Genomic DNA, 22,087 nt, shown 5'->3' with positions numbered 1-22,087 from the left:
CCTTTGTCTGTCTGTCTGTAATGCTTTATTTGCACTCTGATTGGTTATCTGAAACAACCAATCAGAGTGCTCCAAGAGTATTCCAGACAGGAGGTGGTGGCGGCAGAGTAGGGGGGCAAGGCAAGGCCAGTGCCACTGGCCTCGCCTCCCCCGGGTCCTGCTCCCTGGAGACAGTGCCAACAGCTGGGGGAAGGGAGGAGCAGGCCCAGGCCTGATGCATCCGGGGGGGGGGGGGGGGAGGAGCAGGCCTGGGCCCAACAGAGCAGGGAGTGGGGTCAAACCCCAAGTGGCAGGGGGGGAAAGGGGGGAACCTGCCCGGACAAGGGTGGGGTTGACACGGGGCTCCATTCTCACCCATCATTCTTGATGGGCAATTTGCTAGTAATTAAAGATTTCTTTCAGCTGGTGAATGGGCTTCTTATGCTAGAAGGGTATAAAAGAGAAAGCACAAGGCAATTTTAAAATCATAAAATCATATAATCCCTTCTCAAGAGTGCCAATGCTTTTTAAGTTTTGGGGTGCTTTCAGTTAGTGGTTTCTATTTTTAAAATTAAAATATTTATATACAACTGCAGTTATATTGCAGTTACATTGCACTCTTCCTGTAGAAGAAACTCAAGGATATTATAGACTATGTATAGAAACCTTTTCTCCTAACACTGCAGTATAACAACTGCTTAAAGTTACTAGAAGCATTGATCAGCTGTTCTTAAGATAGAAAAAGAATGCCCTACCTGACTGAAATCAATTTTAGGTAGACTGTGGTTACCTAAGTAGAATTTGGCTAGGACCAATTTACACTTCTACTTCTATAAATATTGCTAGAGCACAACTGGTCAAGATGCTAATTTTAAATATCACTTCATCTGAAAGTTGTAATCATGTAGCATTAGAAGACCCCTATGTTGTTGCTGCGTCAGTGCTGCCTGGGAGAGACCAAGGAGCACCATTCATTAGCCCGTTGGGTGTCACCTATCAAAAGAATAACCCATCATAGTTCTTTTAATATCTCTTATCAAGTGTGTGCTTTAATCACGTTCAAAGACAGATAAGTCCAAGAGGAAGATTAAGCAAAATAGGGAAGTGCATTAGTTAGCAGTTGATTCTATAATTATGACTGTGTTGAGATTCAGATTATAGCATGACAGATCCTTTTGTTTTGCTCTCCTAATTTGTCACATTTTTTCAGAAGGTTTCATTCTCTAAGTCTGTCTTAGCAAAAAGATTGCACAGTTTTGCAAAAGAAACACTTTAAAATAATATTCCCCTCGAAACTTTGCCTGGTTTTACACACATTTTTTGAATAGTTCTCAGTCACCCATGGTCCCCACACACTCTAGATATGGTGCATACTTCCTGGTTCCATTTCAGGCACACTTCGGGGGGGAAATTCATTAATTGAACAGGTTGTTGTGCACCAATACAACATTGGCAGTTGCAGAAGCTTAAATGGGATGTGATTTGCTTTCAAACTGCCACATTCATTTCTGGTTTACCATTATATTCCTTACAAGTGAAGTGTTTAAGGCTGTGTAGTAGAGTAACAGAAGACTATACTGGGGAGAGCCAAACAAAAATGTGGCTGTGTAAGAAGATTAATCAGAGCCTGGGAAAGGTATAAAGAAGCTAAACTGGGCTTTTGGGAAAGCAAATGACAATATGCAAGGTGACTATAATGAAACCTCTGAGTAGGGGCAGTGATGAGCATTGCTGTGAATCTGAGGTTCTGCTGTGTACCTTAGTTCTGTAGGGAGACCTTTAAGAGGTTTTGTGTCAAAACATGTTGCAACAGAGAGCCTGGGGCTCCCTGTTTCTTTAAGATAATAGCAGCTCAGCCACGGAACACTGCAGGCTAAGCAGCAGCTACAGGTCTCCAGGGCAACAAGCTAATGGAATAATTAGCAGGCATCTGTAGGTGGTCAGCTGACCAGGTGTAGGCAGGGCCCTGGGAACATACAAGCCCAAGGCTGGGGCTGGCAAAGGAGTCTCTCCTTGGCAGCTGCAGGGGAAGGAGTTCCTATCCAGGGATGCTGGGCTGACCACTTTGCTGCCTGCAGGAATAGTGGGGCTCTGGGAGCTCACCAGCAGCCCACAATGCTATATTAGTGAGTGAAGGTTTACAGTCTTAAAGGGACAGTGAGCTGTTATCCCTTTATGTTATGTTGTAGCCCGGAGGCTTATGTTTACACTGTATTTAAGCCGGTGGTTTGGGTTGGGACTATAAAGAGCAGTTTATAGAGATCCCATTAGTGCCTGTGGGGCACATGATAGCCTTGAGCCCTGCCAGAGGCAGGCTCAGGGCCTGAGCTGTTGTTGAGCCCAGAGAGGGGTAGAGTGCAAGGGTATGGTGAGACAGGGACCTGGCTATTCCAACTTTTCTCTTCATCCTCTTTCTGATTCTCTTAGGTAGGTCTCCATTCAGCAGCAAAATTGGGAGCCAAGTAAGAGATGATGACCTGTGTTAGAGGGTTAAGAGTTATATGGAGGTTAGGGAAGTAAGAATTTAAAAATGGGGCTTGTATTGGAAGGTACATGGAACATCTCTTCTCTCTGCTGCTTCCATTCAGGCCTGGCCAAGGGCAAGTTCTGCTTCTTCTCCCCCTCTCTATCGCATAGAGTTAAAACAGGGGAGGGGAGATGATGATAGGAATTTGGGGAGACTTATATGCATATTCTTTTGCTTTTTGCATTGGTAGAAATCTTTCAAGTACATGCTGTCTAGCAGTCTTATTTTGTGAAAAGAGAAAATACAAAGAGTTCATTTTGCCAGAAACAGCACTTCTTTTTAGACAGTAAGTAGTGTGTGCTGAAGAGTATTCAGGCTTTAGCAAGCAGCAGGAATAACAGAATAGCATTGATTCATCCAGCAAAAAATAAACATTTAAAAAAACAAAACTAGAGTTTGAACTTTCTTTTAAAAGCTCTGACTGCTATTATTCATGTGTTCTTTATCAGCACAACACTATTTCATTTCAGCAGTCACACAAAATGAATCCTGGCATTTATACTAAATCTTACATTATTCAGATTGTCAGATATTGAAGTTGCGGTGTGAAAGTGTGATGGACACTGATGTGTACAAATTAAAAGTATGTACTGTATTATATTATGACAGAAAAAATTATAAATGTGACTTGCTTTGCTTTTTAATGCTGCTAGGTGATATTTTAATTTTTTGAAAATATGCTAATGAAATTATGGTGTAAAAGCAGGAGAATCCAGCATGACCCAAGATGTGTTTCTTGACAAATATAACCTTTTAACTTTTAGGTGGGAGGTGCTTTTGCCCCACCACTGAAGGATTTATGCAGATTCTTAAAAGAAAATCCAGAATATGGAGTAGCTCCTGAGTGGGGAGAGGTTGTAAAACAATCTGTGAGTATTTACAGAGTTCAAATTATCATGATTTATGATATGAAGTCTTGTGGTTTTTAAAAAATAATATAAATAAAGTGGGAGAGTTTCAGTTTTACAAGTTTGGCAGCTGTTTCATGCAGATTTTGAGGCTCTCAGAAAAGCTTCTCTCTATCGGCTAATAGTGAAAAATCAGATTTATTCTTATACCACAATGATTATTTTAATTGCACTTATAAAATTACTTGCCCAAGAAAAATAGGAAATTTGATTTAAGGGCTACTGGTTAAACTTCAGAACAAAATATTTAAAAAGCTGTGGTGGTGTTGTGGTTTTGTAGTATTATTTTATTAATTATTATTAATATTTTAGGCCAAAATTTATACTATTAGGAAGATTCCAGTAGGGGGTGATATTAATGTATTGCAGAATTGTGATCAAGTCATCGTGTATCTTCCCTTGTTCAGTTAAATGAATATAATACTACTACAGAGTCACCTGACTTTGAAAGTAGGAATAGCAAAGTTTTCAAAAACACCAAAGTCTGCTTTTCTAAAATGACATTGTATGTTTTGCAAAATATATCATAGATTTCTAAATCACATAAACAAATTTTAAAACTTCACTGTTTTTTATGGCTTCTGTCTCCCTCTGTGTGTGCTGTTTTGGAGCAGTTTGTCCTGCTTCAGTATCATTATTGCTATCCTGTTTGGTGCTCTGCTGTATGAGATACCAGCCAAAAGTGTGACAGAAGGAACTGGATTCCCCTTTTCCAGTGAATCAATTGGATAGTTTTTTCTCTAGGCTAGGACTTAACAAGGAATAACGGCCACAAGTTGTTGGAAAGTAGGTTTAGATTAGACATCCGTAAGAACTACTTCACAGTTAGGGTGGCTAGGATCTGGAACCAACTTCCAAGGGAAGTGGAGCTGGCTCCTACCCTGGGGGTCTTTAAGAAGCGGTTCGATGCCTACCTGGCTGGGGTCATTTGAGCCCAGTTTTCCTCCTGCCCAGGCAGGGGGTTAGACTTGAAGATCTACAAGGTCCCTTCTGACCCTACTTTTGTGATTCTATGACTTAATTAACTTCAAGACTATATTTCAGATTCTTACATAACACACAGATTTGTGATAATGATTTAAGCAGCCATTTAAATTTTGCCCGTTTGTTTGATTTAGTAAGCAGATTGGTAGAAAAGAATAATCTAAGATTTGTTTGTTTCAACAACAAAACCATAAATTCTGTAATTTACGAAAAATGACTGTTAAAATTTAGATCAAAATAACATAATTTTGTTTGAGGGCTTCACTTTACTATGTTGATAGGGAAAGTGTCACTCACTTGATTACAATTCTTACCTTAAGACTCAAGAAGTTTGGATTTTCATTATTAAAATTACTATATTACTGACGCTTCTGCCATTTTAGATGTTTTGAGAGGAGTTATTTTGCACAAAAAGCTCTGAAGACAGTGCTATGAGTCCACTTCACTTGTGTCACCTGAGATGTAATAAAAGTGATTTTTTGTTGTCTTTATGGTAATTTCAAGGTAGAACTGAATTTTAAAGGGAACATTAACATGCAGTTAGAGCTCTTTATTTATCGCTAGGCAGAACATAGAGAGTTATAGCAAAACCCTGCCCTAACATTTCAGTTTATTTGGGCTTGTCTCTGGTATCTTGTGAGAATATAACAAGATAAAATTCAGCTAGAAAACAAGGCAAAATAGACACTAACAAGTATTAATCAAGTTTTACATGTTATTGTTCTACACACAACTCACCTTTTTTTCCCATTAGTCAGTCAGGCTGTTATCTTTGTAATCAATTACATGTATACTTGTAAGAAAATAATTGTAATATGGAAATTACAGTAACATTTATTGAAAATTTCCGGAATGAAACTACATATTAAATCTTGAATTTTGATGGCTTTTATATTTACCTGTAGGCCTGGAAACATGATCCTCTGTGCTTTCAGAAAGCACCCATCAAGTCAGTAAGGCTCTACATGGGAGCAGAGGGGACTGGCTGTGAGGTCTCATTGCAGGATTCGGGCTATGAGTAACCTTGGGAGCACATACCAGTTGCAAATCTACCTAATAAATTAAGCTGCTGTGCTAAATTCAGTTAATAGAAAAGTTCTTGGAACAGTTTTTTTTTTTATTTATTTTATTTTTCTACCATTGTATCTTTATCTTTGTGTTATGGCATTAAATTTTCAGATTAATTTAGAATGTTTGTGTTTCAGGGATTTCTTCCAGAAGGTATGTTCGATCGTATTCTCACTGGGCCTGTAGTGCGAGAAGAAGTAAGCAGGAGGGGAAGGCGGCCTAAAAGCGAGATTGCCAAGGCAGCAACAGCAGCAGCAGCTACAACAGCAGCAAATATATCTGTCAACCCTTTGCTAGCCAATGGATTACTTCCAGGAGTGGATCTATCTACTCTTCAGGCCTTGCAACAAAACCTGCAAAATTTACAATCACTGCAAGTAACTGCAGGATTAATGGGAATGCCTGCTGGCCTAACTACTGGAGGAGAAGCTAAGAATATGGCTGCTATGTTCCCCATGCTACTGTCAGGGATGGCTGGATTACCAAACTTGCTGGGTATGGGAGGACTTCTAACTAAGTCTACAGAATCTGTGTCAGAGGATAAAAAGGGAAGTGACTTAAAGGAGGCAGATAGCAAGAAAGAAAGGACAGAAAGCCAAAACAAAGATAATTGTGGAGAAAACTCTGTATCAAGCTCTCCTTCAACATCCTCTGCTGCTGCAGCTGCCAACCCATTAGCTCTTAACCCCTTACTTTTGTCCAATATACTTTATCCAGGGATGCTTCTCACTCCAGGCCTTAATCTCCATATCCCAGCTTTGTCCCAATCCAATATTTTTGATGTACAGAACAGTGAAAACAATGACACAGGCTCAGTCAAGCCTACAGAGGAAAAGGAGGAAAATTCTAGGATTAGAGATCAGGAAGACAAAGGGGGAACAGAGCCAAGCTCTCATAATGAAAACAGCACAGATGAGGGTTCAGAGAAAGCAGATGCTTCATCTGGATCTGATAGTACATCGTCTTCATCTGAGGATTCCGATTCTAGTGATGAAGACTGACTCCAGACTCTGCACTTAAATTATGAACTGATTTTGAATTTATTCTTTAATTATTTCATTGTAAATAACCCAGTGTTGAGTGCATCAATGATTTGCTGACCGAACATTTCAGTATTTGTTTAGAAGTGCAAACTGCTTTCAGAGACATTTTGCATGTAATATTTCTTGAAGCTCATAAGTTTCTGAACTTGTATGTACTATCAAATACACAATGGTGTAAAATTACAACAAAAGGCATTATAATTTTGTTGGGGGGTTAATTTTATGAAAATAATGCTCAGCAAGAGCTGTATATTTAATATATTTGCAGTGAACACAGAATACTTTATGCATATTATTGATTTAATTTGAATATAGTTTTACAGCCTCCTTGACACTTATAATTTACAGATCAAAACTCAGCAATAATTTGGGCAGCTAATGAATGTCATGAAAGCTGTAGAATCTACATCACCATCCATTGCTTTAATTACATGAAAATGCTCTAGTGTTGTGATGCACTGCTGTTTCCAATTCAGGTACAAGTGTGTTTTAAAAAAAAAAAAAGAGAAATTTTTTCCCAATCAGCCAATTAAACTGGCTACCTGTTACCTCAGCTGAGTTAGTTTAGGAAGTTTACATTGGTTTCTATACTTGTTTTCAGGTTTTGTTTTGTTTTTAAACACATCCTGTAAGAGATCATGTTAATCTGATGAGAGAGATGACCATTTTTGTTCATTACTAGTGTTCTCTTGATAACAGTAAAGGGAAGTTAACACAAAAATGGACCTATCTCTTCCTACTTGGCACCATATAGATCTATTTAGTTTATACCTTGCAAAGTTTTGGGCTCCCTCCACAGAAACAAAATGTCCCAGTTGAGGAGTAGTATCCCCAAGACTCAGAAAAGGCAAACTATTGTAAAGTGCCGCTGAAAAGACCTTTCAACACTGCATAATTCATGTAAAAATTGTTTGTTTGCTTTGTTTGTGTAGATTTCTATTTGTGTTTTATGTCATAAAATCTCCTCAAATTACCAGATGATAATGGTAAAGAAAAATATAGATGGTTTTAAACTCTTTTTGAGTTTTAACATCTTTACAGATTAAAATCTGACTAAATATAAAATATAACCCAAAATCATTGGTAGGGTATCAGTTCATATATTATGCTGAGTTGCCCACTAAGAAAAAGCACTTTGAATAGTAAAGAAAGACAAGTTATTCATGGAAACCATAATAACAGCGCATAAGACGTCTGTTTAAATCCAAATCCTTAGAACACTTTACTATATCAAATCTATCTAATATTTGATGTGTGATACGATTCCTCCTTCTTCTGAAGCTGCTATTACTCTGACATGGTAGAGGCCTAGATTCTTTCTTATGTATGTTTTAAACTGACTGAGATTTCAGTTTACTCTAGTTATTTCATTTATAGTCAAGGACAGACAAGTGTTCAGAGAGAATAGATACAGGTACTAGAAGAATAATGGAAGAAGCTTTTCAAAGGGATAAATTAAAAAAAAAACTGTATATTTTGATATAGTTCTGTTGCTTGCTTGTACAGTAAACAAAACTGTTTTTTTTTTTACCAAGAACTTTACCAATAAAATATAAGTTTCTATGTGCAAATAAATAACCCCATGAATAGAAGCAGTATTACATGTAATTACACAATTATACAAATACCATTTGAATTGTGCTGGTTACTGTATTTTCCCACAAATATTATTCTGATTTTTTGGCCCTTCATACAGTGTCTTAGCAATAGTGAAAATTAAAACCTGCCAAGAGAAGGGGGTAGCAGTTCTTCATCATGGAAGGATGTATTGCATATTTAATATTTTTGCCCTTTTGTAATATAGCACTTTTGTTTAACTAGAATGCATATACAAGATAGCCAAAGTTTTGCAAACACAATTATTAACTTAGTTTGTTGATGGAGCATTTCAGCAACACCATCATTTCCCACCTTTACCCCACAAAATAAATCCTTAATCTTGTGGCTAAAACCTAATTTATATCAGATTTATGAAATAAAGTATTTTCCTAATCATGGTCAAGTGCGTTTGGTTACCATTCTAGTGATGCTCTTTCTATGTAATAAGGCAATTACAGTTCCAAATAAGGCTGATATAGACTTGAACATAATATATTGGGTTTATTTTTAATCAGTATCAATTGGAAGAGGAAAATACGTCCCACAATGAACTAAACAATATGGGAATATGGTTGTGTAAAGTTAAGGGTTATAAGGAAACCTCAGTAGAACTACACTAATACTGAAGTTACAGTTGAAAGGATATCCAAGGTGACGATAAAGTGTGTGTTGGTAGTTACTAAAAGAACTTTAGCTGTTATTGCCTTGTATTTCTATCCCTTGTTTCACGCTTCATGATCCAAGTCTTAGTCCAGTTTTTCTTTTGGACATTTGCAATATTTGCCAGTTGTGTTCTGTGTAGTCTGAATTTGCTTTCTGTAGTTGAACAAGCGTCTTAAAAAGTCATTTGTAATTTATTGAATTACTTTCTATGATGTTCTATAGAGCAAATGGAAGTTTAATTATTTTTTATTAAACATATTCTTTGACTACCCACGATGTCAGCTTTAATGTATGAAAATAATTTTATTTGTACACAGATTAAATTTAAACCTTTGAGCAGGGTAAGTAAAGCTCTAACTAAAATACCAATACATAGGAAGACTGAAGTTGTTAAGAAGTCAGGATAACAATTTTTCTAGTGTGACTGGAAAATTGACTTGCTTTGACATTAAATTGTTAATAAAACTACTTATAATATTGTTTCATAGTAAAATATTAGGACAGAAGATTTAGGACACATCTGTTTGCCAAACTGTTTCCTCTTCAAATACTACATAACCTTTTAAATGCGTATTTAAGTCTATTCTTCTGAATATCCCTAGTTGCTTGGTGCCGCCTTGTTTGAGTCTATACAGGTCAGTAGCATCCCTCTTAGCCCTCCACATTTGAATTCTGTCTTCAGAACTCGATAGTGCTTTCTCAGTTTCTTCTTTTGTAAATGCATATGTACATACCTAATTTACTTAACTTCTCCTTGTCATGGTTTCATCTTGAAGATCTCACTGCAGTTCTAATAGTTTTATGTTTGTTTCAAAGGTTCTTGTTAGAAAACAGATATTTAAAAGGTAGACCCAAAAAAAGGAAAATCTTACATGATTTTAGCCTTAGCATCTTGGGATATAATCCTATTACATTTCACAAAGTAAAGAAAATGAGATTATTTCTAAAACAATAATAAAAAAATGCAGAGGTGCTACAGGGAATAGTGTTAGTGTTTGAGACCTGAACTGAACCAATATCTAGGTATGGTGTTAATTTCTAAGAAGCAATGTGAGTAAGATGACATTAATATTAGTGGCATTAAAGATTCAGTAGTACTTTCTTAATAAAAGATGAGGTTCTAAACCTACTGCCCTGAATTCTGCCTTCAACATAAGATGTTCTGTTCTGTCTAGCTAAGTTTCTCCTGTAGTATTGGTTACAGTACTCTTCATATTTTGCTCTGAACTATCATGTAGCAGCATTGTACACTTGTCAAAAAAGACCTTGCTATTGGTTGCACTTAAAAGATGAAACACTATCTGTATACAGCTTTTAACTCTGTTTAGAATTGTGAAATGTAATGCATGATACAAGTTTTTGTACTGTAAAGATGATGGTGAGTATTAAAAGTTTGTCTACATTAGGAATATTTGAACTGGTAAGGCTATGCCAATAGTAGACCACAGTATAGATAAAGTGCGCTCTTTAGTGACAGTTTACCCTATCTCATTTTTTACTCAGTATGTGTGTGTGTGTTTCATAAAGTAATGGCAGTTTTTTTTTAAATAACTCTTGTGTATGCATTGAATGAGGAAACTAAGCAGCAGGGAATGCTGATGGCAGCATTGCTAAACATATCCATCATTTATGACTGTAGAGAAGTGATGTGATGCTGTAAATGATCATCACACACAAAATGGTTTTCCATCAAAATTGCCATTACTTTCTGAAACACCCTCGTACACTGATGGTTTCAGTGGTATTAGCTATGCAGAAAAATAATCCCTAATTGTGAATGAGATTTTGCTATGCGGGAAATTGTACTTCAGATTTGTTGCAAACATAGTGACAGCAAGAAGATATCCTTTCCTTATAGTACTCTTCAAGAGAAAGGGCAATAAAAAAGATACTGGATATCTCAAAATAATAGTAGTATCAGGTTAAAATGAATTCACTCGGAATTTTATAACTTTTTTCTAATTTTGCTTAAACTGTAAATAAAGTATTATTCTGGGTAAATTTCAGATACCAATAAGAGATTCCTGGTATTTAAATGTTTCTAGTGAAACAGGTCTCAATTAAACTTTATCTTAGGAGCCATAAACTAGTATATTCCAGCTTCAAACACAAATGGATACAAGTATAGTTTATATCTACTTGGAAGTATAGGATGATATGCTGATGTTAAGTCTTCAATAGAAATGCAAGAATTACAAGGACAAAACCTCATAGAAGTTTGCAAAGACATTTTTCTTGAAACAGTCTTGGAATTCAGCATACTTGAGTCAAAAGGGGTAATAACTTGGATAAGAAGACAAAATAAAGCCATATGGAGAAATGTTATGTGGTACATGTCTTTCACTGGGTGGGTTACAATGGCAGAGCAGGAAGAAAGAGTTGGAGTCAGAGAGCATTGTACTCCAAGCATTCTTCCCCTTCCCTATCCCCAATAGTCCCCCACCAGGCTTCTGTTTGGGCAATGCGGGACTCAGCTTTGACAACATTATAGCTGCCAGTAGGACTTTCATATGAAGGTTGCCTTAGCAGATTACATGTTGAAAACTTTTACTTAGGTGTTTTAAAAGGAATAGACTGGAACATAGAATCTTTCCCCATTAACCTCTGTTCTTCATTCAGTCATGCACTGAATTCCATAAATAAAGACCATGATTTCTTTTCCTCTTGGAACCAGAGCTCACCTGAGCAGGGTGCGGGGCCCTGTCCCCGCTCCGATCCCACGGGCCTGGATTTGAAGAAGCTGCTGCCACCATCAGCAGCGGCATTGGAGGGGGAGGGGTAGTGAGCAGCTGGACATGGAGCTGCTGCTCTGCTCTGCAGGGCCCCCCAAAGGGGCAGTCAGCCCGATTCGCACCCCCTCTCCGGGATGGCTCTGCTTGGAACAAAATCTTACTCGGCTCTTCAAAACATGTCTGAGTTGTTAAGAATGCAAATATGCTAAGGTGACAGAGGCAGAGACTCAACCAAAGAAATTTTGTATAGTTTTGTTGAAGTTACTGAGCTGATAACTTATCCTAGTGAAGGGTCTGCCTGTAGAAAATATTGTTTAATTATGTGTTTTGAAGGTAGGAAAAGAATTAAAATACTAAACCTTGGGGAAAAGAAAGTATTTCCATCTAGACTTAAATATAAACAATTAGGAGCCCTCTGTTCAAAATGAGTTGGGCTGAGCAATAAAACTTGTGTATATTAATACCTCCATTCAAAATTTTTTGTTCCCTTAGATTACTGTGTTTTGGCTTCTGTAATCTGTTGGATAAACATTCCTGAAATACTGTGGAGTCTGTTTTCAGTTGATTTAATCACTGATAGGTAAAATCACTGCTGCCAGAGCCTCCAGCTATGCTTCTTAGAATGAATCAGAAACTCTGTGGTATGACTTCACTTACCAAGAAGCAGGTTTAAAAAAAATAAGACAGACAGACACCACTCTTCTCTCCTTGTGTTGACTTGTTTTTGTCCTAGTCCTAGAATCAGAGAGCCCTTCCTCAACCTTTTAGTTTTCTTGAGTTCTTCCAGATGGAAAGAAAATGCATAAAGTGGGAGAAGAAAGGGATACAAGAAGGAACAGATATTCTTGGTCACATGTTCCAGGTGCAACAGTTAATTCTCTGACAGCATGACTTGGTTCCCTGCCTCTTGCCCAATTCATCTTTGATCAGGCATCAAAGGTGCAAAACCCTCATGTAAGTGAACCAGATATGGTCTGCTTTGGGCCTCCCTCTTACTGCCACCTTAATTTTTTTTTTATATATAAATAAAACAGTCTCCCTCATATATATGAGGGAGAGGGAGACTGTTTTAGATAATTCATTGGATCTTTTCTGTCAAGGTTTAGGAGTCTTGGGGTAGGGCACTTGCTTCCACCAACACCTGCTAACTGGCTGCCTCGCCTCAGGCTTTGTTCCTGATGAAAGCTGATTACAGGACAGTTTTGATTTACTGCTGTGCAGTTTGTTTCCTGCTGTCTGATCTCTGCTGTGCCTGTTCTAGCAAAATAAATTGGAGATCAGTTCTGTCCTTCTGGGAGCAGCTTTTAGTTTAGTTGTGTTTAATGTCAGCAGCATCCTGGTGTACTAGGACTCAACCCATCTCCCTGGGCAAAAATTTTGAGATTCCCTTTGGCATCAAGCCTGCCACCCATTCAGCTTACACTGCAATTTCTCCATTATTTCAGCCAATCTAGCTATATCTAGAAGTGGATAACCAGGCAGTTGTGAATTAGTTGTCTTATTTCTCTTCAGAACAACTTCTGATAACATTTGATGCATCTACACAAGACGCTAAATGCGCAATTGACTAATTCTACTGCACATTAGTGCATCGCGGCAAAAGCCGTGCTAATGCACAGTAAAATTAGTCTACTAAGCATTACCATCACTAAAAAGGTGTGTGGTGGCACTACTGTATAGTTACACTAGTTGCTGCACATCAAGTTAGTACCTGTTATTACAAGTACTGAATTTAATGCACAGTAACTATGGTGCCTTAATGCACGGTAGACATGCCCATTCCCAGTTAGCTTAAGCCCAATGGGATGTAGATAAAATTAGCAAGAGGTCTAGAAAACAACCTTGTCAGTGAAATTTAACTTTGTTACCACTGTGTTCAAAAGGTTTGTTTAATCTGAAGTGGAAACCAGAAACAGTATAACACACAAATCCTACTACTCAGTGCTTAGTTACTTACTCCTTTTGAATACTCTTTTAAGTAACATCATTCCATGTACTCACAAAAGCCCTTTTCAACAAATGTTCAGCAGTAATGCTTCTGAGCATTTCAAGGAAGGGAGAAAGTATTTGTATTTCAGTACCACTTAGAAGCTCCTGTCTCAAACCAGGGCTTCATTGATTTAAGTGGTGTCTACATTGGGTATTTTTCTGTAGGCAGTAATACTGGTAGCAGAAGTTTGTTGTTCACAAGATCTGTGATAGAACTGAAAAGTGAAGGAGAGGTAGCAGAAAGCAGTTGCATAGAGTTAATATGTTAAAAGATATTTATTTTAAGCTGATTTCAAACTGAATAACTTCCGATAACATAAAAGCAAGTTATTTTTTCAATGGATTTAAATTCTTCATGGGGGGGGGGGAAAATTCAATGAATTATGTATGAAAGTTTTCTTTGTTGAAAGTCTCCTCTGAACATGCAGTACTAAATATTTTTCCATATCTAAAAACCAATAGGATTAGGGCTGTAAATGGAAGTTTAATCATTTGGAGTAGGGGTGCTCAGTCTCTGGCCCATGAGTCAGACATGGCCCACGGAGCCATCATATCTGGCCCACAGAGCTGTCCATGGGGTGGGAAGTTTGGTGGCAGGGAAGCAGTGGCCATTAATACAGTCACCCTCACCTTGCCAAATTCCCAATCCCCAAACTGTGCACTGCACTGCACTTCACAGCCAATCCACGACACCTCTTCCACCTTCCACATCTGGATTGGTGGATTGGGTCGGGACCATACTCTTTCCCCCTCCCCCCCCCCCCTTTGCAGAGCTGGTTTGGGGCTAAACCACACCCTTCCCATGTCCTCTCCTGCCTGCTGGGTCAAGCCCTGCCCGGTTTACTCATGGGGCTGGGATGGGGCCTCCCCCACACCGTGAAGCCCCCCTTTTCTCTATGGGGCCAAGCAACACTCTCCTCCTGTGTTGCAGGATTATAACTGGGCTGCCCCCTACCCCTTCCACATGGCTGGATGGTGTCCACTGCACCAGTCCCAGTGCTGGATCACTGGCAGGATCCAGGCCATGAACAGACACAGGGCATTATTCTTGCTGGACTCCCACAAATGTGATCCTTTAATAATTATATCAAAGGTTTTCCCAATAATAGAGATAAGGCTAACTGGCCTATAGTTACCTGGATCCTCCTTCCTCCCTTTCTTGAAAATAGAGGCCACATTTTCCCTTTTCTAATCCTGTGGGACCTGACGAGCATCATGAGCGCTCAAGCAATCGTGCCAGTACTGCTATGACACTGGCCAATTCCTTCAGCTCCCTGGGATGATCATCTGGGCCTGCTGACTTAAACACATCTAGCCCCTCCAAGTGTCCCTTCACTAAGTCAGCACTAACAGTTAGTGGGCTGGTTTCCCTCCTGTGCTCATCTACAATCCGGTTGGGAGATATGTCCTGATTCATGGTCAGGAATACAGATGCAAAAAACTCATTGAAAAGCTCAGCCTTGTCCCTCCTATCTGTCACTAATTGCCCTAGTCTGCTCTGTAGGGGTCCTATGTTATCCTGCGCCGCCTTTTTGCTCCCTATATACCTGTAGAAGGACTTTTTGTTGTCTTTAATGTTTGTCACCAGCCTGAGTTCCATTGCTGCTTTGGCCTTTCTCACTGCCTCCCTGCAAGTGAGAGCCAAGGAGGTATACTCCTTGGTAGCTGCCCCCTGCTTCCATAGCCTGTATGCCCCTTTCTTTGCCCCTAGGCTTTCCTGGATTTCCCTGTTCAGCCAAGAGGGTTTCTTGGCCCCTTTGCCCCCTTTCATGCGCAATGGGATTGTCTCCTGCATTTGAAGGATCGTTCCCTTTAGGAATAACCACCCTTCCTGGACTCCCATCTCATCAATGCCCCTGATCATCAGTACCTTGCTAACTAATTTTCTGAGCTTATTGAAGTTGGTTTTTCTGAAGTCTAGCACTTCTGTTCTGCTGGTTATCTTTCTTGAGCCAGCTTTCCCTTAAAATGAGTAGGAGATGAAGCTGGCCAAAACTGCCATGGACTTGAATGAACATGATGCTTGGAATTACAGATTTGAATCTCAGTAAACTTTAGCAAAAATGGCTGATTATTTACCTTTCATGCTCTTACTAATACAGTGCCACCTAGCGTTTGTGAAGCAGATGAAAAATGTCACTGGTCCAGATTTTTGGATTGTTTCAGGTACCTAAATTCCTTCCTTTTCCTCCAGTTTTTGTTCATAAACTCAGCCATGGCTTTCATAATACAATTTTAGCTGTGAAACTTTATTATCAGAAAACCAAAAAAAGATGCGTGCATAGTTTATATTTTCTCTCTCAAGAGCCACAGCAGAAGTCTTAACTGTTCTTGACTTCCTGTAATGTCTATTGTGTGAATATTTCTTCAGTACAGAAGACCGAGAGGAGCTCATTTTTTCTCTTATCTCTGTCATCTGTGTTGAAAGACACTACTGATTTATAACACAGTCACGTCTCTACAAACAGATCCATTTGTTCATTTCACGCTGCACGGCAGGTACTGGTGCCTTTAAATCACTCTCCAGAAACCGTCTGACTTATCAGGTAGGCTGCCATGTTCAGAGACACAGACCCTTCCGTAGGGTGCTGTGGAGAGCGGTGCAGCGCGCAGGCGTGCTGAGTAAGACAGAACAAATGAAGTGATATTAATAAAAAGGACAAGGAAAGGTAGAAGAAGGGGATCTACTGCGACCGTGCAAGGGAGATAGGATCTACCCACGCTCAGCGTTGGCCCAAGGGAGGCCCACGTGACCCCGCTTCGGTTCCCTCCCGCGCTCATTTGCATACAGCCTTCCCGCCCCCCGCGGCGGCGGCGGCGCGCGCAGGCCGGAGGGGGTGACGTCACAAGGCCGTGGAAGACGCGGAGTCAGGCACCGGAACTCCGCCCTACTGGCGGGGGTGGGGACCAGCTGCGAGAGCATGCCGGGAGTGACAATCCTATGTCGGGTTTGGGCGCAGGGAAGAGGGTCTGGGCAGCCGTGGAAAACGGAGTGCGCCTGCGTGAAGGGGGGGACTGCTGATTGGTAGAAGCACCCTGCCCTGGCCAATGGGAGGGCGAGGCGGGGGCGGGGCTCAACGCCGGGGGGTTAGGATTCGAATGCGCGTCGGGAAGCCCCTGGCCGGGCGCAGGCGCAGTGCGAGGCGCGGGGCGCTGCCCCCTAGCGCCGGGGCTCGTGGCGGAGGGGAGATGCCGGGCGAGGAGGAGGAGGAGGCCGAAGCGGGGCCTGGGGGGCCTGCGGCCACCTCCCCCGCGCCATGCCCGTCACCGCCGGCCGAGGAGTGGGACACGCGGCAGCGCTACGAGGAGCTCTGCGGCAGCCTCAACATGGACGAGCGCGCGCGCGCAGAGGCCTGGCTCAGCTACCAGGGCATGAGGCGCAACTACACCCTGGAGGTGCGCGGCGGCCGCGCGGGGCGGGGCCCGGCTGAGGGGCAGGGGAGGGTTTCCGGGCCCCTCCCTCCCCTCCTCTCGGGCCTGAGGGGCGGCGGCGCCCCGTGGCCCTGCCTTTGGTCCCGTCAGAAGTGCGCGGAGAGGGCTCCGCTGCGGCCTGTCGCTGCATGTCCCGCTCGGCCGCGCCTCGTGCCGGCGGAAGGGTTTTGTGGCCGGGTGTAACGACGTGTGGGACCAGAATCAGACCCCCGCCCCCCGGAAGGGTAGCTGGGGGATGAGAGGAGCAGCCCCTGCAGGGGTGCCATAACCAGACCTGGACCCTCAGCTTCTTTCAGGCAGCCTAAAATCCAGGCACGATGCATAGCCTGGGCCCCGAGCGCCATCTGCTGCGGGGTCTCTGTCCTGGCTGCGCCTGTGGTCCCAGCGTCTGAGATCCTCCAGGGCTCCCATCGTGGGTGCCTGCTGCTTGCCAGTGCAGCGGGAACCCAGGATCAGGCTCCGCCTACACCCGCATGATTGGATCTAAGCGTGATCCCGTAATTGCACCTTTTGCCACGCATGTGTGGCATGGCAGGTGAAATTGTGTGGATCGCGTTGGGTTCAATCATGCCGTTACCCCCAGGTGTAGAGAGAACCAGATATTTTTATATCCATTTTGTGTGGTAGCACCTCACAGCTGGCAGGGTGTTCTGCGCTGCATAATTTCCTAGCATGGCTCTAAAGCGATGTAGTCATCTTGTATGGGTGACAGAACAGACTGACCAAAACTATATTCCTTCAGAAAACACTAGGCTCTCTTCTCAGAGCTAGGTAGTGTCTTGGATCTATTGCCTTTGTGACTGACTGAGTTACAAAGTACTGTAGAAGTTTGAAACTTGACCAAGTAGGAATTTCTTAATTCCTTAGTTTCTAATTGTTGATTTTTATTGCAATCAACCTAGACAGTCCAACCTGAAAGTATTAATCCACAGTTCTTCTGGTAGAAAAAAAAGGAACGTACCCGTGGTGGTAATACTTAATATAGTTAAATTCAGTGCATGTCTGCGTGCTTGTGCACACATGTGTATTGTTTATCTAAATAGACAATCATTCCATTGTATAATATGGGTAGAAGAGAAGATAGTTCAGGGAATTATATCCTGGCTAGAAACAGCTATTTTATAATGATCGTGTGCTGGAAAAAAAATATACAGGCATCCCCCGCTTAGTGCCATTAATTGGTTCCAGAAAAACTGAGTGTTAAGCGGAACTGCGCTAAGCGAAACCACTTTCTCCATAGAAATAAATGTAAATAGAAATTTATTGGTTACTGCCTGCCCCACTGCCGCCTCTCCCCCGCCCACCTGCTGACACTCCAGCCCCACATACCAGCCCGGGCCCATGCTCCTGCCTCCTTGCTGGTCTTGGCCCTGGGCACTAGCACAGGTCCCACGCTCATGCCTGCCCCCACCCCCCTTGCTTGCCCACTGGCCTCTCTGGCCTCATGTGCCGCCCTGCTCTGGGCACCGGACCCTGCCGCCGGGTACCAATGCGGGCCCTGCACTCCTGCTGCCCCACTCCGGGCACAGGTCCCCACTGGCCTTGGCTCCAAGCAGTGGTGCGGGCCCCAGGCCACTCACCTCTGTCGCTCCCCACCCCCCTGCTGAACCTCCGATGGAGTGCCATCATGGGCACTGGTGCTCTTGCCGCCCTGTTTTGGGTGCAGGCTTCCACTGGCCCTGGCACGGGCCCCACACACCAGCACAGGTTCCACCCCAACCCCAGGTGCAGACCCCTGCCAGCCCAGGCACCAGCTTGGGTCCCACGCTCCTCCCCTCTTTTGCAGCCACTTGTCTCCACCCACCACACCTGCTCCTGCACCATGTGCCTGGGCCCAGGCTTCTGCCATCCCACCCTGAGCCCTCATGCCTGCCTACGCACTCACTGCCACTCACTCACCTCCCACTCACTGTTGTCGCTTCCACTTCTCCCTGCCCTCCTGCCTGCTGAAACTCCGATTCCACTGAGTGCTATAGCGAAACTGGCTGAGCGCTCAGTGGAATTGGGAATCAATTCCAAGTGAGCACTATAGGAAAATAGTGCTAACTAAAACCGCATTAAGCAGGGGTTGCCTGTAATAGGAATACGCTGGAATTTTGGCTTAAATCTGAAGTGTAAAAAAAAAAAAAAAAAGTTAAATGGCTCTTCAAGTCATTTTGATGTTACCCAATTTGAACCTGTATCTTGTATAGCTGAAATATGGTTCATTTCGGTAGACCTTTTAAATACTTAACACCCATTCCCTTTAAATGTACCGGGCATTTGTTGTAGCTAAAGTAAATGAAAGTCTTCCAAATGTATGTTTTAGAGACTTAATATTTAATTTTGCAGGGAAATGAACTACATTGGCTGGCATGTGCTTTATATGTGGCTTGCAGAAAAGCAGTCCCAACCGTGAGCAAAGGGACTGTCGAAGGAAACTACGTATCTTTAACTAGAATCTTGCGCTGCTCAGAACAGAGGTAACCTCCTCCCCTCCCCCCCCATGTGTTTGCACTTGTAAAATATAAAAAAAACTTTATTTCAGCTACAGCCATTGAGAATGAAGGCATCTAGACATTGAAAATGAAGAAAAATAATAATAATTTTAACTCTTAATACCTGCTTTTGGACACAAAGTATTTAAATGTCAGTGCCTTTGTAACATCACTTAACACTATTATGAATTAGTTTATCATAATGAAACATTCCTAGTATTTTGAATTGGGATATTTAATGTTGATTGTTAAAAGTGATTAAAAAGTAGCATAACAAGTTTCTCAAACTCCAAGACTGGCCTTTCTAAAGTCAGAAGTAGAATAAGTGGACTTATAAAGAATAATTATAGATGCATGTTTTTCATGATGAGTGAAACTTGAACTTGCCTTTCTAAACCCAAAGGAATACAGACGGACCTATAAAGAGTTGTTAGTTATATGTTTTTCTTGAGATGAGGTGAAATGTGAGCTGTCTGTTCAAAAGCTAATACTTATACCTTGAGTTAAATACTAGATATCAACAACCAAATTAAAGCAAGAGTTTGATTTTATGTAGTCCTAGTCACATAAAACTATTTTCTTGAACTTAACATGCAAACATGTACCATACAACCATTATTTTCAAAACATTATATTGGAGGAAGATTTCCTCCTCCACAGTGTTAAAAGTGTTACATCCTTTGGAGGATGGACATTATCTTAATGTTTTATTTATTAAATATATGTATTGCCTTTTCTAACAAGGCCTTGTTAAACCCCTTGTCCATATGACTAAAATGAGCCAATTCTCTTGATATTGGCTTGATTTATGTCAACATCTGTAGTTTTACTTTGCAATGAACAAGCAGCCAGACGTACAAAAAGCTAAAGAAGGAAAGTATGTATACATTTGCATTTTCTGTCTATTAGTCTTTTATACCACAAGAGGTATTTTAAACTAATGAAGGGAAGCTTGATTTTTAAAGTTGGAAAGAGATACAGGAAATGAAATCGGGTAAATGCAACTGTAAAGAGACAAACTATGCTTTTAAAAAAAATAGGGGGGGGGAACTAAAAACCCCATAAGTAACCTGCAAAATATAGTATTGCTTTTTAAAAAAAAAAAAACGTGGTAGAAATGATACCATGCACTTGTCTTATTTTGTTACTGGTTTTAGATTTTGCTGAATACTGTCAAAGTGTACTGTTTTGTTTTTTTCCTGCTGAACTAGAGAGTTTGCTCAGAAACCAGGATTGCTTGATATGAAAACTAATCTGAACCATTGCACCTGGTGATACATATATGGAAAATAGCCAGTGACGGGCTACAAATTTACATTAACATCAGCTAATGATGGCGGAGTGCTCTTCTTAGATATCAGTTTGTGCTGATTCATTAACCACAAACTACTACTGTATCTTGCCTGCTTGTTGTTATGTGTTGTTGCAAAACTAAGCCTACTGTCAATAGTTGATGACATTTAAACTGTATTAACTTTTCTTCTAAGTTTGTCTGGTTTTCCCTCCCATTAAAAACCCGTTCTAATTTTTATTTTTTCACATATTCTCAGCTTGATTGAGTTTTTTAATAAGATGAAGAAATGGGAAGACATGGCAAATCTACCCACACAATTCAGAGAACGTACTGAGAGATTAGAGAGAAACTTTACAGTTTCTGCTGTAATTTTTAAGAAGTATGAACCCATTTTTCAGGATATCTTCAGGCATCCCCAAGAAGATCAACCTCGTCAACAGAGAGGAAGAAAACAGAGGTAAGATTTTTTTTTTTTTTTTTTTTTTTTTTTTTTTTTTTTTAGTTTTTCTAACTGATTTTAGAATATTTCACAGCTATAATTTCATTATGGTTTTTTCGGTCTGTTGTTGCTTTTGTTATATTCATTTACCTTCTACTAATTCCCAGAGTTTCTTTTTCTTCATCTTCTCTCTGGGCTTCTCTTTATAGTAGAGTCTTTTGTGTTTTGAAACAGTAGAATATAGTGTGCTGTACACAATCAGAATGATTTGCTTGACTGTAGGTCTGTATTTGTCAATTTCAGCTGCCCAAGTTTAATATTTAGCTTGGCTTCCTGTGACTCTTTCTCCCTCCAGTTTGGTTAACCAAGATGGATACATTCCTGTACATTGTTGCTTCCAGCTGTTTACTGTGCTCTGCCTTAGTTTCTCACCTTAATTTTAGTTTTGTAATGCTTTTTATTTTAATATTACTACCTTTAATTTCTTAGATTTTCTTCATGTTTCTTTGAACAGGTTACCATTTTATTGTAACTGCATTTATATAAATCTTTATTTAAAGAGAAAAAAAGGTGGGTAGGGAAAGGAACAGAACAGTAACAAACAGTTAACATACTTTAAACATATCTAAGTATTCAAATACATTGAACAGAGCATGGAAGTAGAAAGTTATACTAAATCCCATATACGTTTCTATGATTACAAGTGTTATCAAGGATAACACCAAAAAACTGTAAGATGTCTACAATTCATTAGGGCATTTTTGTGATTTCTGTGGAGGCTTATGGTGTTATAAAGTAAAAGACAATTAAGTCTTGAGAATTTCTTTTTAGTAAAGCTAAAAAAAATGAGAGAGAGAGAAATAAATGTTGACCTCAAGGTAATTAGACAAGGAGATTTAATGTCAGCTGGATTTTGTTTTGATTTATTTGTGAAGTAATAAATACAACTGTTT

At 40.7% G+C, this 22,087-nt stretch overlaps 2 protein-coding genes and 1 long non-coding RNA gene across 13 annotated transcripts in view; 2 read left to right on the top strand and 1 right to left on the bottom strand.

Annotated features, from left to right (window-relative positions):
* Positions 1–9,040, top strand: part of CHD9 (chromodomain helicase DNA binding protein 9) — a 216,340-nt gene extending 207,300 nt beyond the window's left edge. For all 10 annotated transcript variants that reach the window (XM_014603352.2, XM_014603349.2, XM_019497467.2 and 7 more), the window contains 2 exons: positions 3,271–3,375; positions 5,604–9,040. In XM_014603352.2, the coding sequence (XP_014458838.1) occupies positions 3,271–3,375; positions 5,604–6,467 (969 nt within the window). In that variant the 3' untranslated portion in view covers positions 6,468–9,040. The remainder of the gene's footprint in view (positions 1–3,270; positions 3,376–5,603) is intronic.
* A 6,680-nt stretch (positions 9,041–15,720) lies between these two features.
* On the bottom strand, positions 15,721–17,403 carry LOC109285693 (uncharacterized). Its single transcript, XR_002093515.2, has 2 exons — positions 17,199–17,403; positions 15,721–16,110 (listed from the first exon to the last, which is right to left on the bottom strand). It is a non-coding gene; the product is annotated as an uncharacterized LOC109285693 (long non-coding RNA).
* RBL2 (RB transcriptional corepressor like 2) overlaps positions 16,604–22,087 on the top strand; it is a 48,070-nt gene continuing 42,586 nt past the window's right edge. Inside the window, exons 1-3 of one of the 2 annotated variants that reach the window (XM_059713791.1) lie at positions 16,604–16,888; positions 19,256–19,386; positions 20,952–21,152. In XM_059713791.1, coding sequence (XP_059569774.1) covers positions 16,682–16,888; positions 19,256–19,386; positions 20,952–21,152 — 539 coding nt within the window. In that variant the 5' untranslated portion in view covers positions 16,604–16,681. The remainder of the gene's footprint in view (positions 16,889–19,255; positions 19,387–20,951; positions 21,153–22,087) is intronic. The other variant, XM_059713792.1, reaches the window with a different exon arrangement.

Source organism: Alligator mississippiensis, chromosome 10, assembly GCF_030867095.1.
Source record: "Alligator mississippiensis isolate rAllMis1 chromosome 10, rAllMis1, whole genome shotgun sequence".
Lineage (NCBI taxonomy): Eukaryota > Metazoa > Chordata > Crocodylia > Alligatoridae > Alligator > Alligator mississippiensis.
This window is presented reverse-complemented; position numbering and strand designations above follow the sequence as displayed.